The following is a 26,006-nucleotide window of genomic DNA, read 5'->3' as shown; positions in this document are numbered from 1 at the left end:
TACCTTGACGACGTTGTCTCGGACTCTGGTGAGACGCCTCGACCTATCCCCAACAGAGGATGACCTCGAAGAAGCCGATGCAGCTTCACGGCGAGCAGAAGCCATCCCTACCGTCAACGAATTCTCCGCCGCCATGATCTGCAACGCACGGTCAGCTGTCCTCCACGTTCGTTACCGACAACATGGTGATGTACGGGATCTCGAGCATGCCGTCGCTTGCATACGTGATACGGTCAAATCACTGCCATACTCTCATATTCCCATCCACGCCACTGCCATTCGTCATCTTGCTGGAGGGTTGCGATTTCTGTTCGAGGAACAGGGTAACGTGCAGGACCTGGATGATGCGATCGCGCTTGCTCGCAGACTTGTGGCAGGCACGCCCGCTACCCATGTCAATTACATGCAATCTGTGACGACTCTGGCTGGATGCCTAGGAATCCGATATGACTTCGCCAGTCAAATCGAACACTTGGACGAATGCATTATCATTCTACGCGAAGCTTGCAGCGCAGCTCCTGATCCAAAGAAAGTGTCTTTGAGCATTCTCATGAATCTCGGCATCGCATTGAGGTGTCGCTTCATGCATACTGGCAGGCTGTCGGATCTCGACGATGCACTAGACTTGTATGTCGACAGGTTGAACGTCATGCACAGAGATAGCGCCGGTCGTGCCGAACTTCTTAGGGAACTTGGACTCATCTACGGGATGCGATACGAGGAGACAAAAGACGAGGCAGATTTGGAGAGAGCCATTCGATATAGCAGGGACAGTTACGAATTGCATCCCCCAGGTTCAAGGCATCCCGACCCATCCATGCCGGCCAATGCATTGTCCGGTCTGCTCATCTTCCGATACCGTCTCAAGAAACATATGGAGGATCTTATCGAATCCGTGCACTATGGGACGATATCGCTAGGCCTCCGACCGCGTGGACATCCCTTCAGGGCTGAGGCTGCGGAGACGTTAGTGGAGGCCAAGCGAACTCTCGCGGTCGAGCGAATGGACCCCGCACTACTCTCGGAATCTATATCGCTGCTCGAGGAGACGTTGACCGAATCAGAAAGATCGGATAGTCCCTTCGTGCGCGGTGCATTGATCAGCCAGAAAGCCGGCTGCCTCGCGGCGCGTTTTAAACTGTGTGGATGTAGCGACGATATCGTTGCTTCCAGGGCTCTTTATGAAAAGGCAACCACAGATACACTTGCTCCCCCCGTATATCGCTTCAAGTACAGCAGAGAGTGGATCAGGGCCGCTGCAGATAGCGATGATCACGAAGGCTTGTCGACAGCGCATGAGCGCGGCCTGGATCTTCTATCTCGCATCGCTTACCTCGGACTTGACAACGCATCACGCCTGCGCCTTCTGAGAACCATACCGTTGTTATCTTCCGACGCAGCCACTCACGCCCTCGGACTGGGTGAACCTGAACGAGCCATCGAAATGCTTGAACAAGGTCGATCGATCTTCTGGGGGCAAGCGCTCCATCTTCGAACACCTCTCGCCGGTCTCCCGAATGATATGCTTGAAAAGCTCCACAATCTCTCACAGGCGCTTGAGCAGTCACCTTCGGGGGCAATGGATGATATGGCCATTGCTGAGAGGCGCAGTGTCGCGGACGAGTATGAAGCGCTTGTGGAAAAGGTGCGGTATTTGCCAGGTCAAGAGCGATTCCTCCGCACTCCCCTGTTCTCCGATCTCCGCGAATGCGCAGAAGGTGGAATGGTCGTTGTTCTTGTCGCCAGCAAGGCATCCTGCGAAGTGATTATTATTCGCAACTCCTCCTCCCCAGCCGAGAGGTTGTCCTTACGCTCTCTCACGTATGATCACCTGAAAGAACTGGTTAAGGCTATCGGCGCTTTGACAGGCAATGACTCAACATACGAGGACGATACGACTCGGCTACAGCCGAGCGTAGATCGCCTCAAGATGAAGAAGACGAGGGTATCTAGTGCAAACACTGACGACCTAGCGGCTTTCCTTGCGGAGCTGTGGTCTCATATCGTCCAACCCATCATTGATTATGTCGGTCTTGTTGTACGTGTTTTCTGCTTCTGTAGAGGGTTATGATACTAATACAAGACTACAGAAATGCCAGAGCGATTCGGAGCTTGAAGGCCGTCCACGCGTCTGGTGGTGCCCAACTGGACTGTTTACCTCCCTTCCCTTACATGCCGCAGGCTCCCGAGGCGAATACGCATCAGATTACTTCGTATCATCCTATACCCCCACTTTAGGCACCTTGCTTGCGCTGCGAAAGCAAAAGCCCATCAGCATACCCCGGGACTTTACCGCACTGCTTGTTGCTCAAGCGTCGGCGGCAGACCTCCCGCCATTCACGAGTGTGGATGACGAGATTAATGGAGTAGTCGAGGCTTTGCCGGCCACGACAACTGTCAACGTATTCGGGACGAAGTCGTCGGGGAAATCCTCCGATGTAGAGTCCGTACTGGCGTCATTACCGAAGGTATCCATGATCCATCTAGCTTGCCACGCCCAACAGAATTATCGCAATCCACTCTCCAGTGCCTTCTGCCTGGCGGATGGAAGGCTCAGCGTATCGGATCTCATGAAGGTGAAGATGCGGGACGACACATTTTTCGCTTTCTTGAGTTCCTGCCAATCGGCGGCAGGAGATCCAAAGCTGCCAGACGAGGCTATTCATCTCGCAGGAACCATGCTTTACGTCGGCTTCAAGAGCGTCGTCGCGACCGCATGGTGAGACCAGCCCATGTCGTCCACTATAGGCTATCTCGCTGACTTCAGCTTTAAGGACCATGAACGACGCGGACGGGCCGCGAGTGGCAGCCGATGTTTACCGAACCATGTTCAAGGAAACGGCCGTATCCAATCCCATCGACTGCAGCTCAGTTGCCTTCGGGCTTGACAGTGCTGTTCGGAAAATGCGCGCGCAAGGTCTTCAAGCCCGCCGATGGGCGACGTATGTCCACATCGGGCTTTGAGCCGGTTTTATCCTATGACTTCTCTTGTACAACAGCAGACCATCACCCTTGAATCCGCCCTTTAATAAGACGTACATCGTACAAATATGATTCGAGCACATCACAGCAAACTGTAAATATCCACCCCTGATCCGTCATGACTCATAGAGCGTAAATAAAATCCTCGTTCTGTGTATCGGTCAGATCGTCGAACGCGCGCGCGTTCAACCCGCTCGGTTCTCCACCATCCCGGTTATGCAGCTCCTGTTGTATCTCGTGCGCGCGCACGTCGTCCTCGAGCGAGACGTCGATGACCTTTCCGACCTTGCCGGCGAGCTCCCTCCTCCTGGCGTGTCTTCTATTGAGGAACTCGAGATACGCTGCCGTGATCAGGACCAGGACCGCCAAGGTGACCCAACAAGCCAGGCTGCGTCGAAAGTTTGTCATCAGGCCATACCGTTCTCAAAAGAAACGAAAGACAGAGGGAGGGAAGGGGGGGGCATGACGCACTTTGCGATGAGACCTCTTCGGTAGACGGGCGCGTCTTTAGATTGGTACAGTTGAGGTCCGAGGATGTTGCCGGCGCACTGGGCGACGAAGATCATGCCAGTAGTGCAGAGCTTTTTCGTGTGGCCCGCCGTGTTCTGACTGGACCAGGTGTACAGCATAGGCTGGATCGCCGTGAAGAACGACAGCTTAAGAGCACGTTCTGCTTCAGTGCCTGATCGGTCGCTGCTGTCATGAAGATCGAAGCGTACCACGTAATAGCACCCCAGCAACTTGTTCTTCAGCTCCGTCCCGCGTCCTAGCGCGAGCAACGCGCTCGCGCCCCCGATGGTCGGCAACGTCAGGAAGAAGAGAACGGGCCATTTGAGCTTGATCCGCTGCGAGATGTCGGCGGATAGGAGGGTGAGGACGACCTGCATAGCGGAGAAAGGGATGTTGAATAGCAAGGTATGGAATTGGTTGAAGCCGAATCCCTGAAGAGCGCATGACGGTTAGCGAAAGGATGGGCTAAGAGGCTCAAGGAAGAACGGGGTACCTTGATGATGAGCGGACCGAAGGTACCGATGCCTCCCGAAGGTGCTCTGCAATCGAACATACGGTTAGGGTCCAGATTAGGTATTGAGGTGTTGAAGAGTACTCACGCGCAAAGGAAGAGCATGGAAAACCAGAGGTAGGTCTTCGGGTCGAGCAACAGCTCCCAGACCTGTTCCCATTTCCAGACCTTGGTCTCCACGCCCATGTTGTTGGCGCGCAAACGCTCGATCGCGATGATCTTCTCTTCCTTGTACAAGAAGCGCGCCTTCGTCGGGGCTGGAGGAACGGTCGTCGACCAGCGTGCGCTCGGGATAGCAGCGTCACTCACAATCGGGCAGAACGAACAAAACGATGGGCGAGATGGCGATGGTGAGGAGTCCGATGAACAAGAAAATAACCTGTAGAAGTGATAGCTCGTGAGCTCACGCTCATCGTGTGAGGAGGAGTGAGAAGTCAACGTACCTGATACGGGCGCAAGCTCCCATTGATATGTCCCAGACCCCAGGCAAGCAACGACCCGACCATCCCAGTCCCCCCGTTGGCCGCCATCCATATCGCGAGGCGGAACGTCTGTTCGCGACGACGCCACCACATCTGGGTAATGGTGATAAAGCAAGGCGCTGCAAAAGGTTGAACAAATCGATGAACACATGAACTCGCTGTTCTTAGAGATAACAGACACGCACCGACGGTCGCTTCGAAGATGCCCAAGAAGAAGCGCGCGACGAGCAGGCCTGTGAAGTTCTTCGCCGCGGCGCACGATGCGACGCAGATGCCCCAGAAGACGACGTGGACGAACACTGGGTGTGCTCGCATTTGAAATGGTTCAACGATAGGGGCAATGGAAGGGGCACTCACGGTACTTGGCGACAGGGAGGCGGACGAGCAGATAGGACGAGACGGGCTGCCAGACGAGCTGCGCGACGTAGACAATGCTGCCTAACCAGCTGTACTGTTGCCCATGAAGATCTAAGAATCGTCGAAGTGAGTGAACACGACGACGAGCGGAAACAAGTCATCAAGCTCACGCGCGTCTTCTTGTATGCCAAAGACGGACGTGTACGACAACGACGACCTGACCGATACAGTCCGCGTCAATAGACCATCCCAACACACGGAGAATAAACAACTAACTTGTCGAGCTGCTGCAAGAAGTATATCGTTGCGATGACAGGCATGAGCCACATGTCGATCTTTCTCAGCACGGCCGCGTTCTGCTCGGGCGTGACCAAAACCGGCGCCGCCTCCTCGCCGATCACCTCGAGCGCGGCGTCCTTGCCCTTTGCCGCGAGCTGGCGCCGTCCCCCAGGAGCGAGACCGGTGTGGCTCGCGTGCTCGTCATGGCTAAAGCTCGCCTTGTCGTCAACCTCGCTGGCAGGCGTTCGAGGGATAGTCGACTCGGAGTCGGCCATAGTTTCGCGATTGCGGGGAGTCTCGAAGACGAAGATAGAGACGGAGGCGAGGCGGAAGACCGAGAACCGGGCAGGCCATTTTCCTTGCGAGTATTTATGCGCTTTCCCCAGAAACGCGTCTGCAGACCCCGCATTCCACCCCGCATCTCCAGACTCAGGAACAGCACCGAAGTCGAAATTAGGGTTTGGTCGAGACACAGCCACCAATTTGAGCTAGCCGGCTTCGACGTTCCGGCGGGTCGAGATATAGCGTAGCGGTGTCACCAGCTGACCACGGTTATCACTGGTCTCGGTTATGTTTGCAGCGAAACCGCGATAAGATCCTGCATTTTTGCTCTGCGCGGTTCGACGACGAGGGCTGCGCACGACAAATCATCTCGCGGTCCGAACGACGGGTCACCTGAAGGGATCGTTAGATTCGTTACAGTCGTGGAAAACCGTCGCGATGTGGCGCAAACATACCCGGTCTGTACTCGTGAGCGTGGTCATGACCGGCGTGTTGACAGCATCGGCCCGTAGATCGCGCTCCTAGTCGCGACATTGCCAAGAGAGACTCGTTGTGCGCACCCCTATCCGCGATGTCGCAGGAGGCCGTCGTAGCTCGAACATGGTCCACCAGGGGTGATCAAGACTTGGCATTCGTCTTGCCGGGAAAGCGGCCCGCTTCACCCGAGAAGTTTCAGCAGCAGAAGTCATGTCCCAATCCTCGAGGGGATTCGGGGAATTGGCCCGGCGCTATGCTTGTCCACTATCGGTGTCCCGCTATCCCTTCATCTATATGAGGGCATATGAGGGCTGCGCCCATCGACCAACTCCCATCCTCCCTGCAACCTCAGCATGTCCTCGTCACCCCAGAAACCATTTGGCGGGCGCGTCGCAATCGTCGGCACCGGCTCGCGCGCGTCCATGTTCGTCCGCGGCATCGTCGCCCGGCCCTCCACCTCCTCCGTCGTCGCGATCTGCGAACCCAACCCGGTCCGCGCGGCGTACTACAACGAGCTACTCGCGTCGCTCGGCGCCCCGTCGGTGCCGATATACAAGCCAGAGAGCTACGTCGAGATGTTGGAGAAGGAGGCGGTGGAGGCGGTGGTCGTGACGTGCGTTGACGCGCTGCACGACGCGTACATCGTGCCGGCGTTACAGAAAGGCCGTGCGTATCCGGTATATCCTCGATAGAGGCAAAGGATAAGGAGGGGGCTGACGATAAGGATGTGCCTAGTGCGGGTGTTGACCGAGAAGCCGATGACGACGGATGTCGACAAGTGCCGGCGGATCTTGCAGACGGTGAACGAGACCGGGAACCACCTGACGGTGACCTTCAACTACCGGTCAGCAGCACACCCATTTCTCGGTCCATCGCGCACTCACCAACCCCCCGTGGTCAGATATAACCCCGTGCACGAGCTCGTCAAGCGCACCCTCGCATCCGGCAAGATCGGCGAAGGTGAAACCTCCCTCTTCCCCTCCCTCTCGCCCCCCACTCACCCTCGCAATCCTAACCTAAAACCCTGACCGAACATCACCCAACAGTCCTCTCCGTCCACTTCGAGTGGCTGCTCGACACCGTGCACGGTGCAGACTACTTCCGGCGCTGGCACCGGCAAAAGTCCAACTCGGGCGGGCTCATGGTCCACAAATCCGGGCACCACTTCGACCTCGTCAACTGGTGGCTCGGCGCCTCCCCCGTGCGCGTCGCCGGCATGGGCCGGCTCGCGTTCTACGGGTCCGGGAACGCCGGGCAGCGCGCCGGGTGGGCGAAGGACTACGTGCGCGCGCGGGGGGCGGACGAAGCCAGGGGAGACCCGTTCGCGATCGATCTGGAGGGCGACGAGACGTTGCGCAGGATATACGCCGACGCGGAGGGCGAGGACGGGTATCACCGCGACCAGAACGTTCGTCCTCCGTCCCTTGCGTTTTTCACCTTTCGTTCGGGCTGACTGATCGGACCGTATACTGCCGACACCAGGTGTTCGCGCCTGGGATCGGGATCGAGGACGACATGAGCCTGCTGGTGCGGTACGATACCGGCGCGACGATGACGTACCATCTCACCGCCTACTCGCCCTGGGAGGTAAACAACTTGCATCCCCACCCTCCCTCTCACTCACTCACTTTCTCTCTCTCTAACAACATCCCCCTCTCCGCAGGGCTACCGCGTGATGTTCAACGGCTCGCTCGGCCGGCTCGAGCTCGAAGTCGTCGAGTCCCAGTTCCGCCTCCCCGCCGACCCCCAGATCGCGGGCGGGCAGATCCACGGCACCGCCTCGCTGCCCAACCCGGGGCCCGCCACGGTGCGCCTGCACCCCCTGTGGCGCGCGCCCGAAGTTCTCCCCGTGGAGTACGAGCACGGCGAGCACGGCGGCGGCGACCGGCGGATGCTGAGCGTGCTGTTCGGCGCTCTGCCGGGGGAGGAGGTCGACCAGGGCGACGCGGCGAAGCAGGGGGCCAACGAGAGGGACGGGGCGATGGCGCTCGCCGTCGGGTTGATGGCGAACGAGAGCTTTAGGACGGGCCAGTTCGTCGATATCGAGAGTTTGCGGTTGCCGTTGTAAGGCGTATGTTTGCCGAAGACAACGCCCCCAACCCGATCGATTTTTTTTTCTAATTCCTGTGCGAGAGGCATCGAAATTCTCGTTCGATTGACACGACGGGAAAGGAAGCTGGAGATAATGGGAAAGGGGGACGCGGTAACGCGGCGTCCGGCAGTGGCGACGCCATGGCTACAAATGTGAGAAACCGGCGCGCACAAGTTAGCCAGGGACAGAGGCGCGGAAAACGTTCACGGAAAAGTTCGAAACGGACCGTCGCCGTCACGTCGCCGTCCTGGCATATCCTGCACACGTCGACGTCAATCAGAACGGGCACGAAGCGATCGAGATACGGAATCAAACCCTCCCTTCTACCGTTCGACGCGCGCCTTGATCGAGAACGCGACTTGGGTTTTCTTAGCCTCGCCTTTCGCTCGCAGAGCAGGCGCCCATGTCCGACAGAGCTGCAGAAAAACCAGGGCCGTTACGCACAGGATAGACACGTAAAAAAAACGCACCTCGAAGGGGTGGGTCCAACACGAAGATATTTTCTTTTTCTCGTCGATCTAGAACCCCCCCTGGCGGAGTCAAAACCGTGGCAGCCCTGGATACGAACCAACAAGAACCGAAACGTCGCCCACAGACCGATCGAAACCCCCCCCCCCCGCCCGGCCCGCTCTACCCCGCGATATCTATCCCGCACGACAAAAAAAAACCGAACACGTCCCCCCTCGTTTCTTCACTGCAAAGACACCCTCCCCAGGGGAAAAAATGAAATTAGTCATTGCTACATGTTACGGTAAAAGTAAGAGGAGCCGATGCAGATGCGGGAGTAAAGAGGAGGAGAGAGAGAGAGACCAATGAGACTGGTGAACACAGCCCAAATGCGATTTTTGTTTTTGTTTAACACACATGCGGAACGGCAAGGCAAGCCGGGGGGGTCAAGTCCGATCGTGACGCGTATCGCCCATCTCGATGTCCGCGCTCACGTCCGGATACTTCTGGTAATTCGACGACGACGACGACGACGGCTCCGGCCCCGGCGAACGCGAGTGCGAGCGCGAGCGGTCGTCCAAGGGGTCGCTGAACTCGATCGAGTGGAACGGAACCTCGAGCTTGTGGCTCTGGCGGTGGGGGTGGGGGTGGTCCCGTAGTTGCGGCCCGCCTCGGCTGTACCGGTGATACGGCAGCGGCAGCGAGCGCGTGGACGGTCGTATCGTGCTATTTTTTTAAAAATTTTTTTCAAGAAAAAAAAAGAGGGCGTCAGTACAGAAAACGAAGAACGAAGAACACGAAGGGTGCAGGATCGTCGGCGATGATACGTACGAGAGATCCATGAGCGGCGTTTGATACCGGTGCAACCGACGGACGACGCGCGAGGCCGCGATCTGTGGTTTTCAAGATCAACACGCGGGTGGAAAATTAAAAATAAAAAAAAACGGAGCGCGTCAGCGATTCCGGTTTTCATTCCTCCCGACGAGAGAGAGGGAAAAAACGGAAGGGGTTTTACGGACGGTGCTGAACACTAACGCCGGGGTTTCGAATATCTGGCGGGGCAGGCATGGTGTGACGGTTAAGACGCGACGCGACGAGGAGGGGGTGGGGGGGAACGACTCAACGGTGCTCATGACGCCGTTCAGGTTGAGGATCATGAATACGCCGGCGAGGAGGTTGACGACGATGCTGCCGCGCGCCCGACCGAAACCAAAACCCGCACGAGATGAGTCTCCCCGAGGGCAACAAAAATGGGCGCGGCGAAAGGGGCAAACGTACGCGACGAGGAAATAGATCAGGCCGTCTTTGAACAGCAGCGTGACGATCGGCGCGTTGCGCTTGCCGCTCCCGCCGCCGAACGAGTACCGCAGCTTCCACGCGCTGTCAATAGAGAAACGCATGAGACACGCGTGACGCGAGGTCCAGATGGCACGACCGGCGGTTAACCTGAGGAGCAGCACGACGAGGTCGAAGAAGATGGAGTAGAAGAAGGTGGCGACGAGGAGGCGGAGGTTGAGCGTGGCCACGACGCAGCCGAATTCGGGGATGACCGTCGTCGTCAGTATCGCCGCTGAAAAAAAAAGAGAGAAAAAAAAACCCCCCGGTGGAAGTCCCGTTTCGCCGTAAGCCGGAAAGGAAAGGAAGCGAGTAGAGGGAGGGGAAAAGACGCACTCTGCGCGATGAGAGCCCAGTGGCCGAGGATGATGAGCACGATGAGCGAGACGACGTAGCGGTTCTGGTCCCAGATCGCGATCCTGTCCGAGACGACGACGAACGTCAGTATCCCCCTTTTTTTGGGAGAGGAGAGGAGGGAAAGTTCGAGATCAGATGAGATGAGAGGGAGAGAGAGAAGTTGGGAAGGGAGAGAGTGGGGAGAGATGGGGGGGGGAGACCGGGACGTACGTGCGCAGGGAGAGGTTGATGCTCGAGAACCCAGAGGCGGCCGCGCCGAGGAACTGCACGCATATCCAGACCGCCTCGCAGTTCAACGCGCCGCTCTCGACGTTGAGAGAGACGATGCTGGAGGATAACGGAAACGCGCCGGGTCAGCTATCGGCGGACGAGAAGACATGGGAGGATGGCGGGAGGGAGAGCACACCACGCACTAGGCGATGAGGGAGCCGAGGAGGCAGTATCGGCCGGCAAAGTAGAAGATCTGCCCGTCAAGGTAGTATCAGCGAAAGGGACGGCGCCAAAGTTAGGAAAGAAGAGGCGCACCATCCACCACCGGAACCGCCGCCGCCGCGTGAGCACCTCCCACTCGAACCCCAGCGAGGTCGCAAACTCCCAGAGGTACAGCCCGAACAGCGCGTGCGCGAGGTAGGCGCTGATCGCTGCGGGGGCGAACGGGAACGACGGGCGCGGCGTCAATCGGGGCCGCGACCCAGCAAAAGCGAGTTTGGGTCCTCACATGCGTCCTTGACCTGCTCGTCCACGGAGTGCCAATCCACCATCGTCCGAAAGCCCCAAACGAGGCGAAAGGGGGAGAGAGGGGAGGGCGTGCAGGTCGTCCAAGTTGCAAGCGAGAGAGAAGGGGGAAAAAACCCCTGTCGACATAGGGAGGTAATTGGCCGTGCAAGCTCGAGATGGCTGCCCACGGAGAACCACCATCGCGCCTCCCCCCGTAATTCCTCCGAAGGAGCGTGAAAGCGGAGAATAACGTACGCACCGCAAAACGACTTGCCAAATCGGGACATCCCGGTCCCGCCAAGCCCGGGCGCCGTGCGAGGAAAGCCGAGGAGGGCTCAAATTCGCTTCAGATCTATAAAATCGTTCGTCTGGTTGAATACGACGCTATCTGACTTGTCTCAAGCTGCTAGACGTCTACAAGAGGCGCTACTGAGCGACTCGAGAGATAGAAATACTGCTCGAGCTGCGCGGAAACTTCAAGAAGGTGGCGGCGATTTAGGGTTTAATAACACGCCGCCTGCGCGTTCATTTTGAAAACCTGCATCAACTCGCAGCACGATACGTGGACACTGATACGTCTCAAGTTGCTTATGTACAGAAGAGACCAAGGGAGTATATATGCTCGATCGTATTTACGCGTTCTGTTCGGATGATGGAGGTGGCCGAAGTGGCGATGCCTAAAGCGGCCTCCGATAGGCTGACCCAACCTTATATGTACTCGATACGATGCCTGCTTTGACTTGCGCGCTGTCAAATCCGTCTGAAAGTATCGCCTTGTTCTTTTTTTCCCCCTTCCCCCATCCGAGATATCAGTTACTCATCATTCATACCAAATTCATACGCGAAAGAAGTCCGCGACGACAGCATCTGTCTTGGAGCGAAGTTTCTTCCAGCAAAGGCAATCGCTTGTGACCGCCCGCCGCAGTCAAGATCGCATCGGGGGAAGGGGGGGGGGGCGCCTCTAGATATGTATACATACCCGTCCCGTGTTATCGTATTCTACAACGATGATGCGTTCGACATACTCTACAAGCATGCAAGTGTTTCACCATCGCGCGCACGGAATGAGCGCCGCGTAGCCAGCGGGACAGCCCTCTCGCCTTAAACTTTCGCGGACCGGAGCGCTTACGACGCCCGCACTAACTACACCGAAGGATCGTGCCCCTATCTCCCCCGCCCTCCGCCCTCGCGACCGGTCACCGCAACTCTGACCTCAGCCGCCGGGGTCGGAATTTCTCCGCGGGCCCAGGGTACGCCCAAGTTCTTGGCCAGCCTCGCTCGGTCAGGATATATCGTTCATCGACATATTCCACTTTGCCGATCGCGTGTTCCCCCCCTATACAGCAGCGGCGGCGGCCCTCCCAAGCCTCCCCATCTCCAACCCACCGGCGTCCGCAAATCCCAACGAGGCCGCCGCATACACCACCCCCTCGTCCTCCTTCGCTTCCCCGTGGTCATCCTCCGTCGTCGACGGCGTCCGGTGCTAAAGAAATAACCAAAACAGACGAAAACACGCCATTCCCCTTTCGAATCAGCCTTTCCACACACACACCCTCACGGGCAAAACAAAAGAAGGGGGGGGGGACGACGCTTCACGCACCGCGTCGCTGCCGAACCGGATCCGGTGGTCCGTCGTCGTCGTCGCCGCGCCCGGCTCGGTGACGATGCGCGGGAGCGCGCGGCACCAGCGCGCGCCGGGCACGTACGGGTTCGACGTGCGGAACGAGTCCCTGCCAAAAACCCCAACAACGTGAGCGTCGGAAGTATCTTTTTCTGTTGCAGTTGTAACAGCAAAGAGTGAGAGGGAGAGGAGGGGGGGGGGCAGAGAGGGGCGTGGACGCACGTGCTGTCGAGGGGCGGGGAGAGGTAGTAGTGCAGCCTTCGCACCGAGCGGCACGAGGCGATCTAAGGGCGAGGAGGGAGAAAAGAAAATCAGAGGTGGGAGACTCGACTCGGAAGGCGACGCCGATTAGGGGGGGGGGGTAAGGGCACGCACCACGCTCACGACGCCCGCGGGCAGTCCGAACATCTAGGTCGCCCCAAGGTCAGCAGCCCATGGTTATCCCACGTGAAGAGCGGGGGAGCGGAACGAGGGCACGCACGGATCGCAGCACGGGGTTCAGGTCTAGTAGAATGAACGTCACGGACACGACGTTGAACACGACTCTATCGGGAAGCAAGTTCAAGGGGCGGTATCAGGCGCTCGTTCGACGTAGGAGAAGGGGGATGAGGAGGAAGATGAGGAGAGAAAACGTACACGATCAGGAAGTAGACGACACCGTCTCTGACGAGCAGCTTCACGAGCGGCGGGTTACGCTCGCGGAGCGAGACGCCGAGCTTGTACACGCTACAACACCGACGTTTCGTCAACACACATTGCACAGAGAGGAAGAGAGGGGCGAGAGTGCGAGAACCTGAGAACGAGGATGGTGGTATCGACGACCATCGTGTACACGTAGCTCGCCGCAATAAACGTCTTGCTCACCGACGTCGCCGCGCAGCCAAAGTCGGGGACGTACACCGCGGTCAACGGTAAACCTGCGCACGCGAGGGTAATAGTTATGCATGAGCCGTCGCCATTGCGTAACACCCAAACGAGGGGCTGGAGTGGAATGGGACATTACTTCGGAAGATGAGGAACCACTGGCCGAGGATGAGCACGCCGAAGAGACCGGCGATGTATCGGGTCTGGTTCCATATCGCGATACTGGATAGGCCGACCGAAAGTTTTTCTTTTGGTCAGGAGAGGAGAGAGTCGGGGAAGACGCACACTCGCAAGGCGAGGTTGATGGACGAGAAGCCGACGGAGGCCTGGCTGAAAGCATCCGTAGCCTCCCATAACGCTTTGCAGTTTAGCTTTCGGCTGTTCACGTCCAGCCCGATAAGACTGGCGAGGGGAAGTCGCGTTGAGTGAATCTCCGTGCTCGCGTAGCGGTAAGGCCGGGGCGCTCACAGTCCGATCATCGCCGCCACCATGGAGTACCGCGCCGCAAAGTAGAAGATCTGGTGTCCAGAACAGAGTCAGCTCGGGATGAACGAACCGGTCTGCGCTGAGCGGGTTGGGGCGACGCGCACCATGGGCCACCGGAACTTTGTTCTGCGCGACAGCAGCTCCCATTCGAACCCCATCGTGTTGACGACCTCCCAGAAGTAGAGCCCGATGAGCGCGTGCGACAGGTAGAGGGAGATGACTGCGGGGTCGTCAGTGCATGCAGATATTGCGATTGGTACAGGATACGGTGGTGGTGGTACTCACATCCGTCATGGATCAGCTCTGCTTCCGAGTGCCAGTCGACCATAGTGCTCCTGAGCGACAGCGAGTAGACGGGTTTTTGTGGGGAGGGAAGAAGAAGTGAGAGTAGCTACGGCGCATGCAGGATATGACCGGGGGATTTGCGGCTTGATATTGTCCGGCCATGCGAGCGCGATGACCAGATGCGTCCGGAAACGAGGCTCACTCGACCTTCGGCGTCTTTCCTGCTGGGCTCGGTGCCGAATCTAGCTTCCATCCGTGGGAATAATGTCGGAATACTCTGCTTTGCTCCCGACGTTGTCCCGCTCCGGACGAGCGCGCTTCGGATTCGTCAGGCAATATCTACTCCACCCTCCCCCCTTCTTCAATACGCTCCGATACGACTTCTACCAGAAAGCGCCGCTCACCTCGCCGTCCGACTTGGACCGAGGGCGACCCACTACAACAACAATCGTCTTCACACGACAAAGGTTAAATTTCCCCGCAGCGTCTCGGAGACGCCTGATGAGAACGACGTTCGCGCTTCTCGGGCATATATGGCTACGGACATCTCAGCATCGGGGCCCGGTGCTCGGTGACGCTCTCGCCGACATGAGAGGACGCCGACGGATCGCGCTACGTTAAGAACGTTGCAGCCAATGAGTGAAATACCTCCGAGTTGCATATGTCACATGACGGAAGGGGTTCCCGGGTCGATCACTCGCGTGCCGTTTACACCCACGGGTCAGCGACGCAGACCGCGAAACGGGCGAAATCATCTACGCATTAGCTTCGGTTCCCCTTTGGCTCTGGCCCACCGCTGGGGTGAGAATCGTTCATGTGGCGTGAGTCTGCACACAACGCCTAGTCGGTGTATCTGTCGTAAGATCACAGGTATAGACGGTCGTCTCCGTGTGAGAGAAGATGAACGGAAGGCACACATGAGTATATGCGAATGGCGATGGAGGGGATGTTATAAATTGTGTACGATACATTGAGTTGGGTATGGCGGTGCTGGGTCGTCCGTTGTAGCTCTAAGATGTGTGAGACAGGCTGATACCCCGGCCATGGAGCTTATTCACAGATGTTCAGTACGCCACTTCCTTGGTGCACCATGAACCGTGACGAAGGTACCCGACTCGCCCGCATGTCTCGATAACATAAAGGAAATGTATCGTCGAGCACCAGGCACGCACGTCGCGCATAGAATGTCGTCAACAACAGCTTCAGGCTTGCGTCGTCGATCCGGCAGTAGGCTTGACCGCTTTCCCGTTCTTCGTCCACTTGAGCACCGTGCCGTGCCGCAGCTGTCCCTTGATATTGGCGGGGAAGTCGCGCTTGGTATAAACCTTGAGGCCGAGGACGATCTTGTCGTTGGGATCGATCTGATCGTCGTACGTCAGGGCCGCTTTTTGGGCGTCTTCGGACGTGTCTAGTCGGAGGACGCGGTGCGATGGGTCGTGCTTGCCCGAGCCGTAGCACTGCTGGCACATATCGAAGTTGGTGCATTCGGCACTTTTAGAGGTTAGAGGAAGGGGTGAGTGATACTTCGCTCTTGGGTTGTAGCAAGCAGTTGGAACGTACTCGAGGCACTTGTATAAGGGCCCAACGATGGGCGACATCTGAGGAGATCTCCGTGGATTAGCGAAATACCAACAGACGGTCGTCAAGGAGGAAACGCACCTTGCATATGTCGCAAATCGCGCCAGGGTCGACTATGAGGGGTGGGGGCTGTGTGAGGACATCGCTGATACCGTCAACGATTAAGGTCTCGGTCTTCCTATCTTCCTTCGCTTCCGTCTTTGCCTCCTTCTTGTCGTCCATCGTGTCCGGCTTCCTTTCCTCGTCGCTCCCGTCATTCGATTCGGTCGAGTCCGTGTCGCTCGAGTCGGCGTTGTCCGCCTTCTTCGACGAAGCATGCTCCTCGCTCTCAGGCTGGGACGTGGCGGCCTTAATTTCCGCATGTAGGACCTGATCTACGAGACTACTTCGCTCGATGACGCTCGTCGAGACAGCCTTTGTGAGCTGACGGCCCTGTACGGCGGCGGCGAATGCATTCATCTCGAGCTCGGTCAGGTCCTCTCCCCCGAACGACTCGTTGGGAGGAGGGAGGTAGTCCGTCCACGGCCTGCATGCAGGTGAATATGAGTAAGCCTCTCGTGTCGACGTAACGCTCTGAGTCTTACGAAGGATCGAAATCTATCGGATGAAGGGTTCAGTGGGAGATGGGATACGTAAGCCGTGCTGACTCACTGGACGCGATGCTTTGGCTGATGGCCTGCTGTGTGAGCTTTCTGACCCGCTTGCGCTCATCCCATTTCGATATGTTCTCGAAGAACCAGTTGTCGGCCCTGAGACGTGAGCGGTCCAACCGAACCTGGAGGAACAGGCATGAGTAGACTACGAGCACTCGCTGATGGCGCGCGTACGTGTACAACGTAATCCCCGGCTTCCAGATCGATTTCTGCAACGACGCTGCGATCCCAGAGCATGTTGTGACGAGATCGAGCGATAGGTTTCATGGCGGATTTGGGATAAACGACAAAGTCGAAAGTCCAACCATAAGGACCCTCGAGACCTTGATAATACCTCGTCTCCAGTTGCGAGAGAACAAAAATCGAAGGGGTTTTGCCATCGACCTTCACAGTGACTGTCTACAGATTAGCCAAAAACAATGATAGCGAGCGGAGTAAGGCCGTACATGATACATCGCCGAACTTCCATGCCGCTAGTGCGAGCTGTGAGATCAAGTCGGCGCAAAGCGAGCACGGAAAGGATGCCTGCCTGGGAACGGACGTGCGTAGACTTCGAGCCATTGCGAGCTCAAGACCCACGAGGAATCAAAGAGCCTCGTCTTGTCGAGCCTCGTGAAGGTGGTCAGGAACTCGGGGTCTACGATAGAGCAAGGGTATCAGCTACATGGTGCAAGTGGCCAGCAGCTAGTCACGTACATTCCATTAGGAATTCTCCGTCATCGCCAAACTTGTGGTTCAGATCATCTAGCGCCATCAACCACTCTTTGGTCCATTCCTTCGATCCGTCACTCCACTTGCCGGACCACTCGCGCTCGCCCCAGGGATTCCGGACTTTAACGAATCGTTTACCTGAGCGATGGCGGCTGGCGTCAGCATCCCTTCAGCCCCAAGCGAACTTGTTTCAGTCACCGTTATGTTCAACTACAGATAGAACAGAGTACGCATGATCTGAACAAGAAGGCGGCAAGCTCGTCACAGAGAACGCGGGATGATTACTTCTGAGCAACTCACTCGTTCGAATGCCTGGATAAATCGGTAAAACGGTGCTCAGTCAGAAATAATCTTCAATTGACACTTGCTGCCTACCTTTCACGAAGTCACGCGAACCTGCTTTGTTTTGCATTATGTAGCACGAGAACAACATATCGCGGTTAGCTCGCGTCAGCTGGTCGTTCCACAGCCTGTCCGGATCGAGGATATCCGCCATTTGCATCGTTGTGGAAACACCCCTGGGAATCGTTGCGTCAATCACAACGTGGAGAGCTCACCCCAATGCAAACCCACCCCGTCATGTCCTCGATAGCACAAGAGCAGTATCCGCCTGCAAGTGCTTTGTAATCTCCGAACAGCTTGGCGTATGCCTTTTCGAAGAGGGGGCTATGGAGATCTCTTCAGATGCAGTTCCAATGAGCACTGACCAGCTTACACCCATGTCTCGTTTTCCGTAAGAGAAGAGGCAAAGTACAGAGCTCTACGCCCACGCTTGTCCGGCCGCTTATCCAGTTCCTGGGCGAGAAGAACGGTTCAATGTTGCCCATCGACATAGCGAAAGATCAGCTGGTGTACTCACAGCCGTCTCCAGATCTTCCAGTCTCGTGTAGTTCGTGAAGAGAAGACTGAGAATCGGCGATCAGATGGAGGAAAGCCAGTTCACGATGACCTTTGCGCGCACTCGTCGATGATCACATCTGTCCAGCCCGATTCGTTGTGGAAGACAAAACCGTAGACGCCGACCTGTTCATCGCGCTGAGCATGCGTCAGATCGTCGTTCAAACGTAGCAACGCAGAACGCAACCATACTGCGACGCATATTCTGTCGATCAATTTCGGAACCGTCGCGACCGTGGCGACGGCCGACAGGAACCAGCAGTCTCCTAGCGCGCCTTGGCTTATATCTCCCGAAGAGGCGCCATCGATGAAGAACTCGGGTTTGTCGAATATCTGGTAGAGGCGCATCACGTCTCCGGGCGAAAGATCGTCGCCATCGGAAGGCGCTAAACCGTTGAGACATCTGTCTCGATCTTCTTCGAGGTCAAATTCGATGTCCCTGGTACGCCGTTAGCGACGTATATTGGAGCATGGACCCCATCGTGCTCACCTGAACCTCTGATTTTGCGACCTGAGATGAACGAGGGTCGTGAGACGAAGAACAGGAGGTCACGCCGTTTCACTTACCGACATTCTTCCGCTATATTCTGTACCTTCTCCTTGCATCTTTCGATCGCTTTGTCGAGTTCCTCTTTCACAAAAAGACCCTACGATAATTCGGTATGAGGTTCTCATACCTTCACATCATGAACGTCATTCTCACCGCCTTATCGGCCTTCTGTTCATACTCTCGAGACCATCTTCCTTGAAAGAGGCGCAACATGATGATAGCTAGTTACAGCAGCTTTTGGGGGGAGAACGAGTTCAGTATATGTCGTTTCATAGGTCCAACGGAATCCTCACTTTAAGCAACTTGACCTCCGATCCCTGCGGAAGGTATGTCAATTGTGCGGCGCTGGCGACAACGTGGATCAGCGTTGCCGTGCAGTAGGCGCCCGTAAGGGCTTGAACGAGGAGACTCGACGGATGTCCACTAAACCCGTCGATAAAAACAGCATTCTATTCGCATGTACCGGCACTAGGGCACGCCGAGGATGAGCGCGAGTTTCCAGTAAAGGAATCATGCAATCTCCAATGCTGTGTTGCACGATGCACACCTCCTTGTGGAAGAACCGATTATCCTCGATAGTTTGACGCCTGAATACTGATTGAGCCTGGGCCTATGCGATATGTAGAAAGAAGGCATTTTCAGAATACCGTGAGCCGTACATCTTCATAATCTGATGGTGTGGTTCACGCCGTGTGTCATGAAGGTCACATCTCCATCGAAGTCGCGAACATGACCATCGATCTCCCATCCGTCTAGTGAGAGGTGACTCGAGAGTGCTTGAGTTCGCCGGTAGTCTGAAAAGATGGATGAGCCGAGCGTCCCACCCCCGAGGTGACAAGTTCAGTTGGGAGGGAACGTTAACAAGAGCCGTCAGTGTCGCAGGCGTGACGCAATGTTCACACGGTCAAATTGCCATCCGAGCTCGTCTCGTGTGCGAGCAAACTCCTCGAAGGCCGTTGTTTGAGTGGATCGTAGTTGGAGCGACTTGGGTAGGAACAATTTCGTGGAATCCGGCATGTCGTAGCCTCGAAGGTTCGGCCAGATGAGCGGTTGGTGTCGAGGAAGGCAAAACCGGGTATTCCTCCTGTCTGCTCGCCGCTCGCCTACCCCACAGTGCATAGAACAATGGATGGACGATGAATCGCAGGGTATACGTTGCACATATGATACAAGGACATAGCACGACCATCGCGCTTACAAACGTCCATGGTTCATTGAACAACACCACGCGCTTGAACGATTAGGGCATTGCATGCCTTCAGTCCATCCTCCAAGCGATGTCGACGAACGCCCGCAAGTCCGCATTTCGCGGGCATACGTCATGCAAACATGGTCAAGTACCATTTAGGATCTTCCTTGAGACCGAACTCCGCTCGTATTTCCGCTATTGTCTCCGCACTCGGTCGCTTGTCGAGTGGATCCCGGTTGGAGCAAAGGGAAAAGATGGGAACAAATGGCGTCTCGGGATCGGGATTTCCATACCCCGTCTTGAAGGAAACGTGCGGCCACAGGTATTCCTGGATGTCGTCGTACACCTGGTACGTCGTAGAGTCGACGTTGATGACTGTGTTCTCCGTGACTTCTTCCGGTGGAACCCACCCCAGCGGACCCATCGTCCTCTTGTCTACGTAGGCATAAAGCTCGTATTTGTACGCGTAGTCAAAAATCATGTCGGTGTCGAGAGGTATGCCAAGGAATAGCTCCGGCGGCGGCGTTTCGGTGCCGGTGCTCCCGTCGAGCTCCTGTGGTAGATGGTCGAGGGGCTCGAATGTTGAAAGAATTGCCATTGCATCCTGGACATCAAGAACACTTGGTAGAAGAGTCCATAATATAAGCACGGGGCCACGTACCAGGTCCTTTTGCTCAGATTCCGGAAGCATAAGAAACCGATACCAGGATAGATTGATAATTGGAGACTGGCTGTCGGTAGCAGGAGCAGCTTTGGTGTGAGTTGTGGGGGAGAGTTCCGTCGCGCAGTCTTGAGAAGTCATGTTAGCGGTCCGGTGTATAGGGCCAGGACGCGGTAGAAGGATCTCGGGATAGCTACGTGGTGGAGAACGGTAGGTATAAGTACGTCCCAGTTCCGCGTGACGTTGGTTGGAGAGAAGCCGATTACGCGGCCAACTCCGGGATTGTGCTCACGGTCCTCCTCACTCGTCAGAGCCTATCATGGTCGGGAGCTTGATTTCCGCCAGAAAACCTTGGGCTTGTTCCGGATGCGGAAGAACATGAACACGAATATAACTACCCATTTGAGATCAGAACAGGATTTTATATTCCACGGGCGCTGTCATCCACTGTCCGAAGTCGAAAGTATCAGCCGCCACGCAACCCATGTCGATTCGCCTGGGACGACAGGTCTTTCTCGGAACAATGATGAACTCTTATCTCCTTCTATCAGTATTACTAGAAGCCTTGGAGTCTCTCACTCGGATGATTGCGAGATGCGGTAGGGACGCCACATACTGTGAGGGTGTGAGCAGTGCCATGATTCCTGAAACCATTGTCTAACAACGATCATTCCAGAACGGTCACAAACAAGTGTCCAATATTGTAGATTGACTGGTCATAGAAGAAAATAATCGTTTCTTGCACCGAATTAGTGCAGCTCTCGATCGCTGGCAAGGACAATGGGAATCCCGTATGCGAACCCAACGACGCGGGACACACTCGTAGGCCGCGTACTTGATGTTGATAATCGGGCCAGACCATTCGCTGTTAGGCGGTGATGCTTAATCTGTTTATAGATTGCAGCACGATCTCCGTATAAAATACGACTTTCGCCTCGCTCGAACCCTCGTGCATCTCCAACTCGCATTTTCAGCTCTCGTCCTAGCCGTTCATCACAGTATGCCGCCGTACACCATTGTCGTGCAAATCCTTGACAGTGATGTGGTGAGCGTTCAGTTCGTTATCAACAGTTCCGTTGCTCATGCACAGCAGGAGATATCCAAGTCGGTGAAGACAATTGCGGACGACGCCACCGCTGGCATTCAGGTGGTCATCAATACCAGCTCAGCAACAAGGAAGACTTATTCCGTCGAGCGATGGACAGTTAAGGTTCATTAGCCCTTTTCCGACGTTCGCGACGAGTGTCAGGCTGACTCAGCACCATAATAGGAGAATACACTCGTTGGGCGTACTTAGCGCAAATTTTATCACCGTCAACAAGGACCGATATTTTTCCAGTCTCGGTTCTGCTCTGATGCACGCCAGAGGTCATCGCCTCGAAAATCCTTGGTATGAGCTTTGGGTTCACACACTCAACGGCCTCGCTCTATGCCTGAACACGTACGACGTAATGGTATGTCCCCAAAGGGTCATCGAGATCCTCAAAGGCACGGTCGACTCGGAGAGCTATCATCTGCAGAGTCGTCGTCGAATTCCGGACTTCGGAGTAGAAATCCGGCGACGTGCTTCCGATGGAAGAGTCGACACCGAGGCCTTGCTACTACTCGAGCTCAAACGCGCCAGTTTCTCGAGAACAGACTCGGTGACTCACAAGCAAGCCGCAGCTCGTCAAACCGTGAAGGACATGTGGGATCAGGTGAAAGATCAGGCGCCCGTCGCATTCGCTTACTACCCCGAGGTCCAAGATCTACACTTCTTTTGCTGTGTTGGCTCCAGTTTCTCCCTACAGCACTTCAACAGGAATCACATGTCGCCTGGAGCTAAGGAGAAGCCGGCCACTCGCTCGAACAAGGCTACGCAGCGGAGTCCACGAAAGAAGCCGAAGGAAACCCAGACAACCGCTTCAGGCATACACGATCTCTTCGCCTTTAGCAATCACGACGAGTTTTCCGTAGAGTTCAAGCAGATTATACAGTACATCATTCAGCACCGAGTCAAGTCGTTGACGCTACAGGGCGACTGGTTTACGCCTGAACCGGCTGCGCCAGAAATCTGGCAGCAATGGCGGTACCGGTGATGGGGGCTCGCCGAGGACGAAAGTAATCTTACTTGGATCTGAACAGTATAGGTGGATGGAACAATATGTTACTGCGCTTTGTATGATTACAACTGTCGTACATTTCCATTAAACAGGTTTCTGTGACCGTATCAGGTGTCATCGAACTATCTGTCTGCCTGTCTCGAAAGAAAGCCACATAAGTAATTTCGTCCAGCCCAAGCTCCTCTCATGTTTCAGCGAGCTGCTCCGATGACGGGCGCATGTCAAGCAAGTCGAAGTTGGAGCAGAGCACTCATAAGGGCATATGGATCTCTGGGATCTGAGTTACCCCAGCCTATTTCGAAGCGAGGATGGCGCCACAGGCACGCCTCTATGTCCCTTGAACACAGAGGACATCAACAATTCATATTTGATGATCATATCCTCGGCGCGAAAAATTCCGAGGAACAGCTACGTGGGCTTCAGCTGGATGCCAAAATGAGGGGTCGAGCTGCGTCGGCAGCTGCGTGAACGGCTTAAACTTCGACAAAATCTCCCCATCCTCTGAGTACAATCAACTAGCGTCAGGCATGGATGAACGTCAGAAGTAGCACACGTTGCCCTCCCGTTATGTTGCAGCAGGACGATGTATCGGTTCCATAGAGATTCGAGAATACTCCTTGCGTGGACCAAGATCAGAGAGAGCACAGGACCCAAAGAGACAGGAACGGCCTCCCGGGCCATGGTATTCCATAGCCAATGTCGAAGCGAAGACGCGACTTCGAACACGAAGTGCGCCGCCGAGTCGACGCTGACCGCAAGGCCCTCGGGCTTTAAACCTTTGAGACGCATCGTCTACCGGTGGGCGTAGATAAAGAGATAATACAAGGCAGGTGTCCGATTCGGAACCGAGCATAGATAAGATGACCCCACGCCCGCAAACTGCATCGTTTTGATAGACGCCGGATAGGTTTGACCTCAGGTCGATCGAATTCGAAGATGTGTTAATCAAGTTTCAGCTGGGAGGAGAGGAAGACGAATAAGACGTGCTGCGCGACGTGCGCCGGGAGTTGCCGTCGGCGACAACATCCTGAATCGCGATGTACTCATCGCCGTTGACATTTCTCGCGATCAAAAACCAAATGATCCGGCTCGCGGATGAGAGTGAGCATGTACGCGTGCGGTTATTATACAATGAGTGAATGTATGACATAGATGATCAGGTATCGCGGTAACATATAAAGCAACATAACGAGCAGAAACAATCGAGAGCGTGAAACCTGGATGCCGGCACGACGACTTAACAGGGGAGCTACGCCACTTCGCGGAGGAGATGCTGTAATAACGTGTCCCTCTTCGCAACATCCAACGGAAAGAACTTGTTTTCGTTGTAACAGTAGTCCGAAAGGTCGCTGACGGTGGCGAACTGCTGGACTGGCGTGTCCAGGTCTTCTTGATCCACCAGGTCGTAGATGTTAACATGCGTGTTGTGAACGAGCTATGGTTAAGATCACATCAGATCAGCGACTGCGAGAGATGTAGACCGGCTGCGGTAGGCTCACCTCTCGACAAGACCACAAGTCCGTCGGCATCTCATCCTGGTGGATGCCGATGGCACGACAGAGCTGTTGCCAGGAATGGAGACTGTTAGGGTCCGTGCCGTACCTCTGGTCGAAGTCTCGACCGTACGCGGACTGGAACTTCCACCGTTCGGCTTTGAATCTGACTTTGTCCCAGCGTTGCTGTCGCGACAGGTCATAAAACGCCTCGATGTAGCTGTGCTTGGGCACGCTTTGGCTCTCGGGAAGGTCTTTGAAATACTGCTGCACTTGGCTGAGCGGGGGTCCGTCGAGCTCCTGTTTGATGGCGAGAAAACGCGCGTTCTATGAACGGTTCAATCAAGAACAAGGCCGGCTCTACGCGTGAGATTCCTCACCTTAGCTGCTGTAGTCACGGCCGCAGTCCGATGAGGCTTAACGATGTGAGGCTTGACGTCAGGGAGGATCTCGATATCAGAGTCAGAATCAGAATCGGCATTTGAGTTGGTGGTGGAGTGGTGCGTCCTGGAGGATGGCGATGTCGGTGGGGTCGCAACGTCAGAGTCAGAATTGGTGTCGTCTCCGAATCCTACGTTAAAGTCGAAATCGGAATCCTCCTCTTCCGAGGCCAGGGGATTTGTACCGGATGCCTGATTGAATTAGTGTGGGCTCAGATGTGTTGCAACCTGACCGTTCATATGCCAAAGACGCACCTCGGTCTTGACGCACTGGGTGGGCGTATCGCTCCAGCGATCCGTGGGCTGGGATTGCCACGTCCCCGCCACGTATTCCTCCGCCTCTTGCCGCGTGCAAAAGCATCTATGCTTCGCGTCCGGGTAGCTTCTGACTTGCTTTTGGACCTCGTCCCACGACTCGAAGACGCCTTGCTGTCGACCTTTCTGCACTCCGTAGAACACAACCTTCGGCACCTGATGAGAGCCATCAACTGTGTTTGCGTCTGCAGATTCTGGAAAAGTATGAAATCTGATTACCTGAGACGCCGACGGAGTGCTTGTCAACGCTTGCGTCGAGGCCTCGCGCTTGATGGCAACGCGGGTTGTCGGGGTGCTCTGCGTCGGGAACGCGAACGCATGTGCCTCCTCGCGAGTCTTGAACTTCTTGTATCTAGCATCTGGACACCCGAGAACATACTTCTTCGCCTCGTCCCAAGAGGCATACACTCCTTGCTTGACGCCTCTACGTACGGCATAGAATGCCTCCTTGGGCGCTTTGGGCATCTCGCGGGGGCTTGGTCCTTCCGAGGGTCACTGGTCAGGTCTTGAGGTAAGAACCAAAACGGCGGGAGTCGACAACGAGAGAGAGAGAGTTCAGAGTGTTTAAGAGACGGAGCTCGTCGTTTTCGTGTCCTGCGTAATTTACTGATTTAGCGTGCAGCCGTGCACGCGAGTCGCGCCTTCCTTCCTCTCACGTGACCGCGTTTAGAGGAGAGTCGCGTCAAGGCAGGTAAACTCCCGCCGACAGCGCCAGCAGTGGACGATGGGCTCCTCACTCTCGCCATGGCCCAGGGCACGGGCCTTGGTAGAGTCATGCCACTCCCTGAACATGCCAGAGAGTATGGGTCGAGAAATGGAGTGTGCGTCTATAGCGGGTGTGCCCACCGCTGCAAGATGAACCCCCGGACGACCTGGCATGCCAACTCCCCTATATATGTGTCCCCACAGCGCTGTGCGGGCTTTTGATTTGTCTGCTAAACTGCAGGCTACGGCACGTTCACAGTTCTCCTCTCACCTTTGTAAGACCAATGTGCTCAGCATGAATTCAGGTGTGACGTTGCAATTTGCGCCCACTCTGACCAACATTGATCTACTGCAACGTCCTGATCCTCCATCGAACTCGCCGACATGCACTCGAAGGAAGACATCCGTTGCACCATCACACAACGGGCTGGTCATGCCCAAGAGGCATGCCAACGGCGGGACGCCCCACGCTCGAATTGCGACGCGCTCCCAACGTCACCATATTGAACTGGTCCGATGTTGAGTATAGGTGCGGCATACGCTCTGTACAATTACTGCAGCGAACAATGGTATCGGTATGCATATTGTGCGAGGCTACGAGAAGACAACAAAGTCGCGTGCCGCACGA

At 55.9% G+C, this 26,006-nt stretch overlaps 9 protein-coding genes across 9 annotated transcripts; 3 read left to right on the top strand and 6 right to left on the bottom strand.

Annotated features, from left to right (window-relative positions):
• Nucleotides 1-133: 133 nt before the first annotated feature.
• Nucleotides 134-2,964, top strand: PUNSTDRAFT_68115 (uncharacterized protein; the record flags this gene model as incomplete). Its single annotated transcript, XM_007383985.1, has 3 exons — nt 134-2,035; nt 2,100-2,719; nt 2,775-2,964. The coding sequence occupies 3 exons, from the start codon at nt 134-136 to the stop codon at nt 2,962-2,964; spliced, it is 2,712 nt and encodes a 903-aa protein (XP_007384047.1).
• A 141-nt stretch (nt 2,965-3,105) lies between these two features.
• Nucleotides 3,106-5,396, bottom strand: PUNSTDRAFT_67443 (MFS general substrate transporter; the record flags this gene model as incomplete). The annotated part of the gene is made up of 11 exons (XM_007383984.1): nt 3,106-3,370; nt 3,454-3,638; nt 3,702-3,923; nt 3,986-4,031; nt 4,092-4,260; nt 4,313-4,382; nt 4,447-4,604; nt 4,671-4,784; nt 4,843-4,953; nt 5,013-5,059; nt 5,119-5,396. The coding sequence occupies 11 exons, from the start codon at nt 5,394-5,396 to the stop codon at nt 3,106-3,108; spliced, it is 1,665 nt and encodes a 554-aa protein (XP_007384046.1).
• Nucleotides 5,397-5,714: 318 nt separating this feature from the next.
• PUNSTDRAFT_102853 (oxidoreductase) lies at nt 5,715-7,948 on the top strand (the record flags this gene model as incomplete). Its single annotated transcript, XM_007383983.1, has 7 exons — nt 5,715-5,796; nt 5,859-6,546; nt 6,616-6,724; nt 6,782-6,840; nt 6,927-7,288; nt 7,363-7,467; nt 7,544-7,948. Exons 2-7 carry the CDS (start codon nt 6,234-6,236, stop codon nt 7,946-7,948), a joined length of 1,353 nt encoding a protein of 450 aa, XP_007384045.1. The 5' UTR covers nt 5,715-5,796; nt 5,859-6,233.
• Nucleotides 7,949-8,865: 917 nt separating this feature from the next.
• On the bottom strand, nt 8,866-10,872 carry PUNSTDRAFT_134500 (uncharacterized protein; the record flags this gene model as incomplete). The annotated part of the gene is made up of 8 exons (XM_007383982.1): nt 8,866-9,145; nt 9,251-9,312; nt 9,439-9,989; nt 10,091-10,173; nt 10,322-10,438; nt 10,525-10,574; nt 10,637-10,752; nt 10,830-10,872. 8 exons carry the CDS (start codon nt 10,870-10,872, stop codon nt 8,866-8,868), a joined length of 1,302 nt encoding a protein of 433 aa, XP_007384044.1.
• Nucleotides 10,873-12,028: 1,156 nt separating this feature from the next.
• Nucleotides 12,029-14,191, bottom strand: PUNSTDRAFT_120595 (uncharacterized protein). Its single transcript, XM_007383981.1, has 12 exons — nt 14,085-14,191; nt 13,904-14,019; nt 13,782-13,831; nt 13,599-13,715; nt 13,453-13,535; nt 13,243-13,366; nt 13,086-13,175; nt 12,931-12,994; nt 12,825-12,857; nt 12,672-12,733; nt 12,429-12,558; nt 12,029-12,311 (listed from the first exon to the last, which is right to left on the bottom strand). Exons 1-12 carry the CDS (start codon nt 14,125-14,127, stop codon nt 12,165-12,167), a joined length of 1,059 nt encoding a protein of 352 aa, XP_007384043.1. The 5' UTR covers nt 14,128-14,191; the 3' UTR covers nt 12,029-12,164.
• Nucleotides 14,192-15,027: 836 nt separating this feature from the next.
• On the bottom strand, nt 15,028-18,686 carry PUNSTDRAFT_143798 (cysteine proteinase; the record flags this gene model as incomplete). The annotated part of the gene is made up of 19 exons (XM_007383980.1): nt 15,028-15,575; nt 15,645-15,682; nt 15,744-16,188; nt 16,247-16,259; nt 16,314-16,437; nt 16,490-16,710; nt 16,762-16,788; nt 16,857-16,952; nt 17,012-17,164; nt 17,327-17,338; nt 17,402-17,544; nt 17,600-17,692; nt 17,742-17,821; nt 17,886-17,931; nt 17,988-18,061; nt 18,116-18,362; nt 18,414-18,434; nt 18,491-18,570; nt 18,627-18,686. 19 exons carry the CDS (start codon nt 18,684-18,686, stop codon nt 15,287-15,289), a joined length of 2,262 nt encoding a protein of 753 aa, XP_007384042.1. The 3' UTR covers nt 15,028-15,286.
• A 1,106-nt stretch (nt 18,687-19,792) lies between these two features.
• Nucleotides 19,793-20,464, bottom strand: PUNSTDRAFT_134497 (uncharacterized protein; the record flags this gene model as incomplete). Its single annotated transcript, XM_007383979.1, has 2 exons — nt 19,793-20,266; nt 20,324-20,464. 2 exons carry the CDS (start codon nt 20,462-20,464, stop codon nt 19,793-19,795), a joined length of 615 nt encoding a protein of 204 aa, XP_007384041.1.
• An 859-nt stretch (nt 20,465-21,323) lies between these two features.
• Nucleotides 21,324-22,401, top strand: PUNSTDRAFT_44706 (uncharacterized protein; the record flags this gene model as incomplete). Its single annotated transcript, XM_007383978.1, has 2 exons — nt 21,324-21,533; nt 21,646-22,401. The coding sequence occupies 2 exons, from the start codon at nt 21,324-21,326 to the stop codon at nt 22,399-22,401; spliced, it is 966 nt and encodes a 321-aa protein (XP_007384040.1).
• A 1,273-nt stretch (nt 22,402-23,674) lies between these two features.
• PUNSTDRAFT_134495 (uncharacterized protein) lies at nt 23,675-25,138 on the bottom strand (the record flags this gene model as incomplete). The annotated part of the gene is made up of 5 exons (XM_007383977.1): nt 23,675-23,860; nt 23,925-24,245; nt 24,299-24,550; nt 24,614-24,829; nt 24,893-25,138. The coding sequence occupies 5 exons, from the start codon at nt 25,136-25,138 to the stop codon at nt 23,675-23,677; spliced, it is 1,221 nt and encodes a 406-aa protein (XP_007384039.1).
• Nucleotides 25,139-26,006: the final 868 nt, after the last annotated feature.

Source organism: Punctularia strigosozonata (assembly GCF_000264995.1).
Source record: "Punctularia strigosozonata HHB-11173 SS5 unplaced genomic scaffold PUNSTscaffold_6, whole genome shotgun sequence".
Taxonomy (NCBI): domain Eukaryota; kingdom Fungi; phylum Basidiomycota; class Agaricomycetes; order Corticiales; family Punctulariaceae; genus Punctularia; species Punctularia strigosozonata.
The sequence above is the reverse complement of the archived record's forward strand: the minus strand, read 5'-3'. Positions and strand labels throughout refer to the sequence as shown.

Bases quoted from the DNA above. Each gene is read 5' to 3' on its own strand.
- PUNSTDRAFT_120595 (XM_007383981.1), bottom strand. From the start codon at position 14,127: ATGGTCGACTGGCACTCGGAAGCAGAGCTGATCCATGACGGAT. The intron at 12,995-13,085 runs GTACGTTTTCTC...GCTTCCCGATAG, and splicing joins GTCGTCTACTTCCTGATCGT to AGTCGTGTTCAACGTCGTGT. The intron at 12,559-12,671 runs GTGCGTCCACGC...GGTTTTTGGCAG, and splicing joins TCCCCGCCCCTCGACAGCAC to GGACTCGTTCCGCACGTCGA.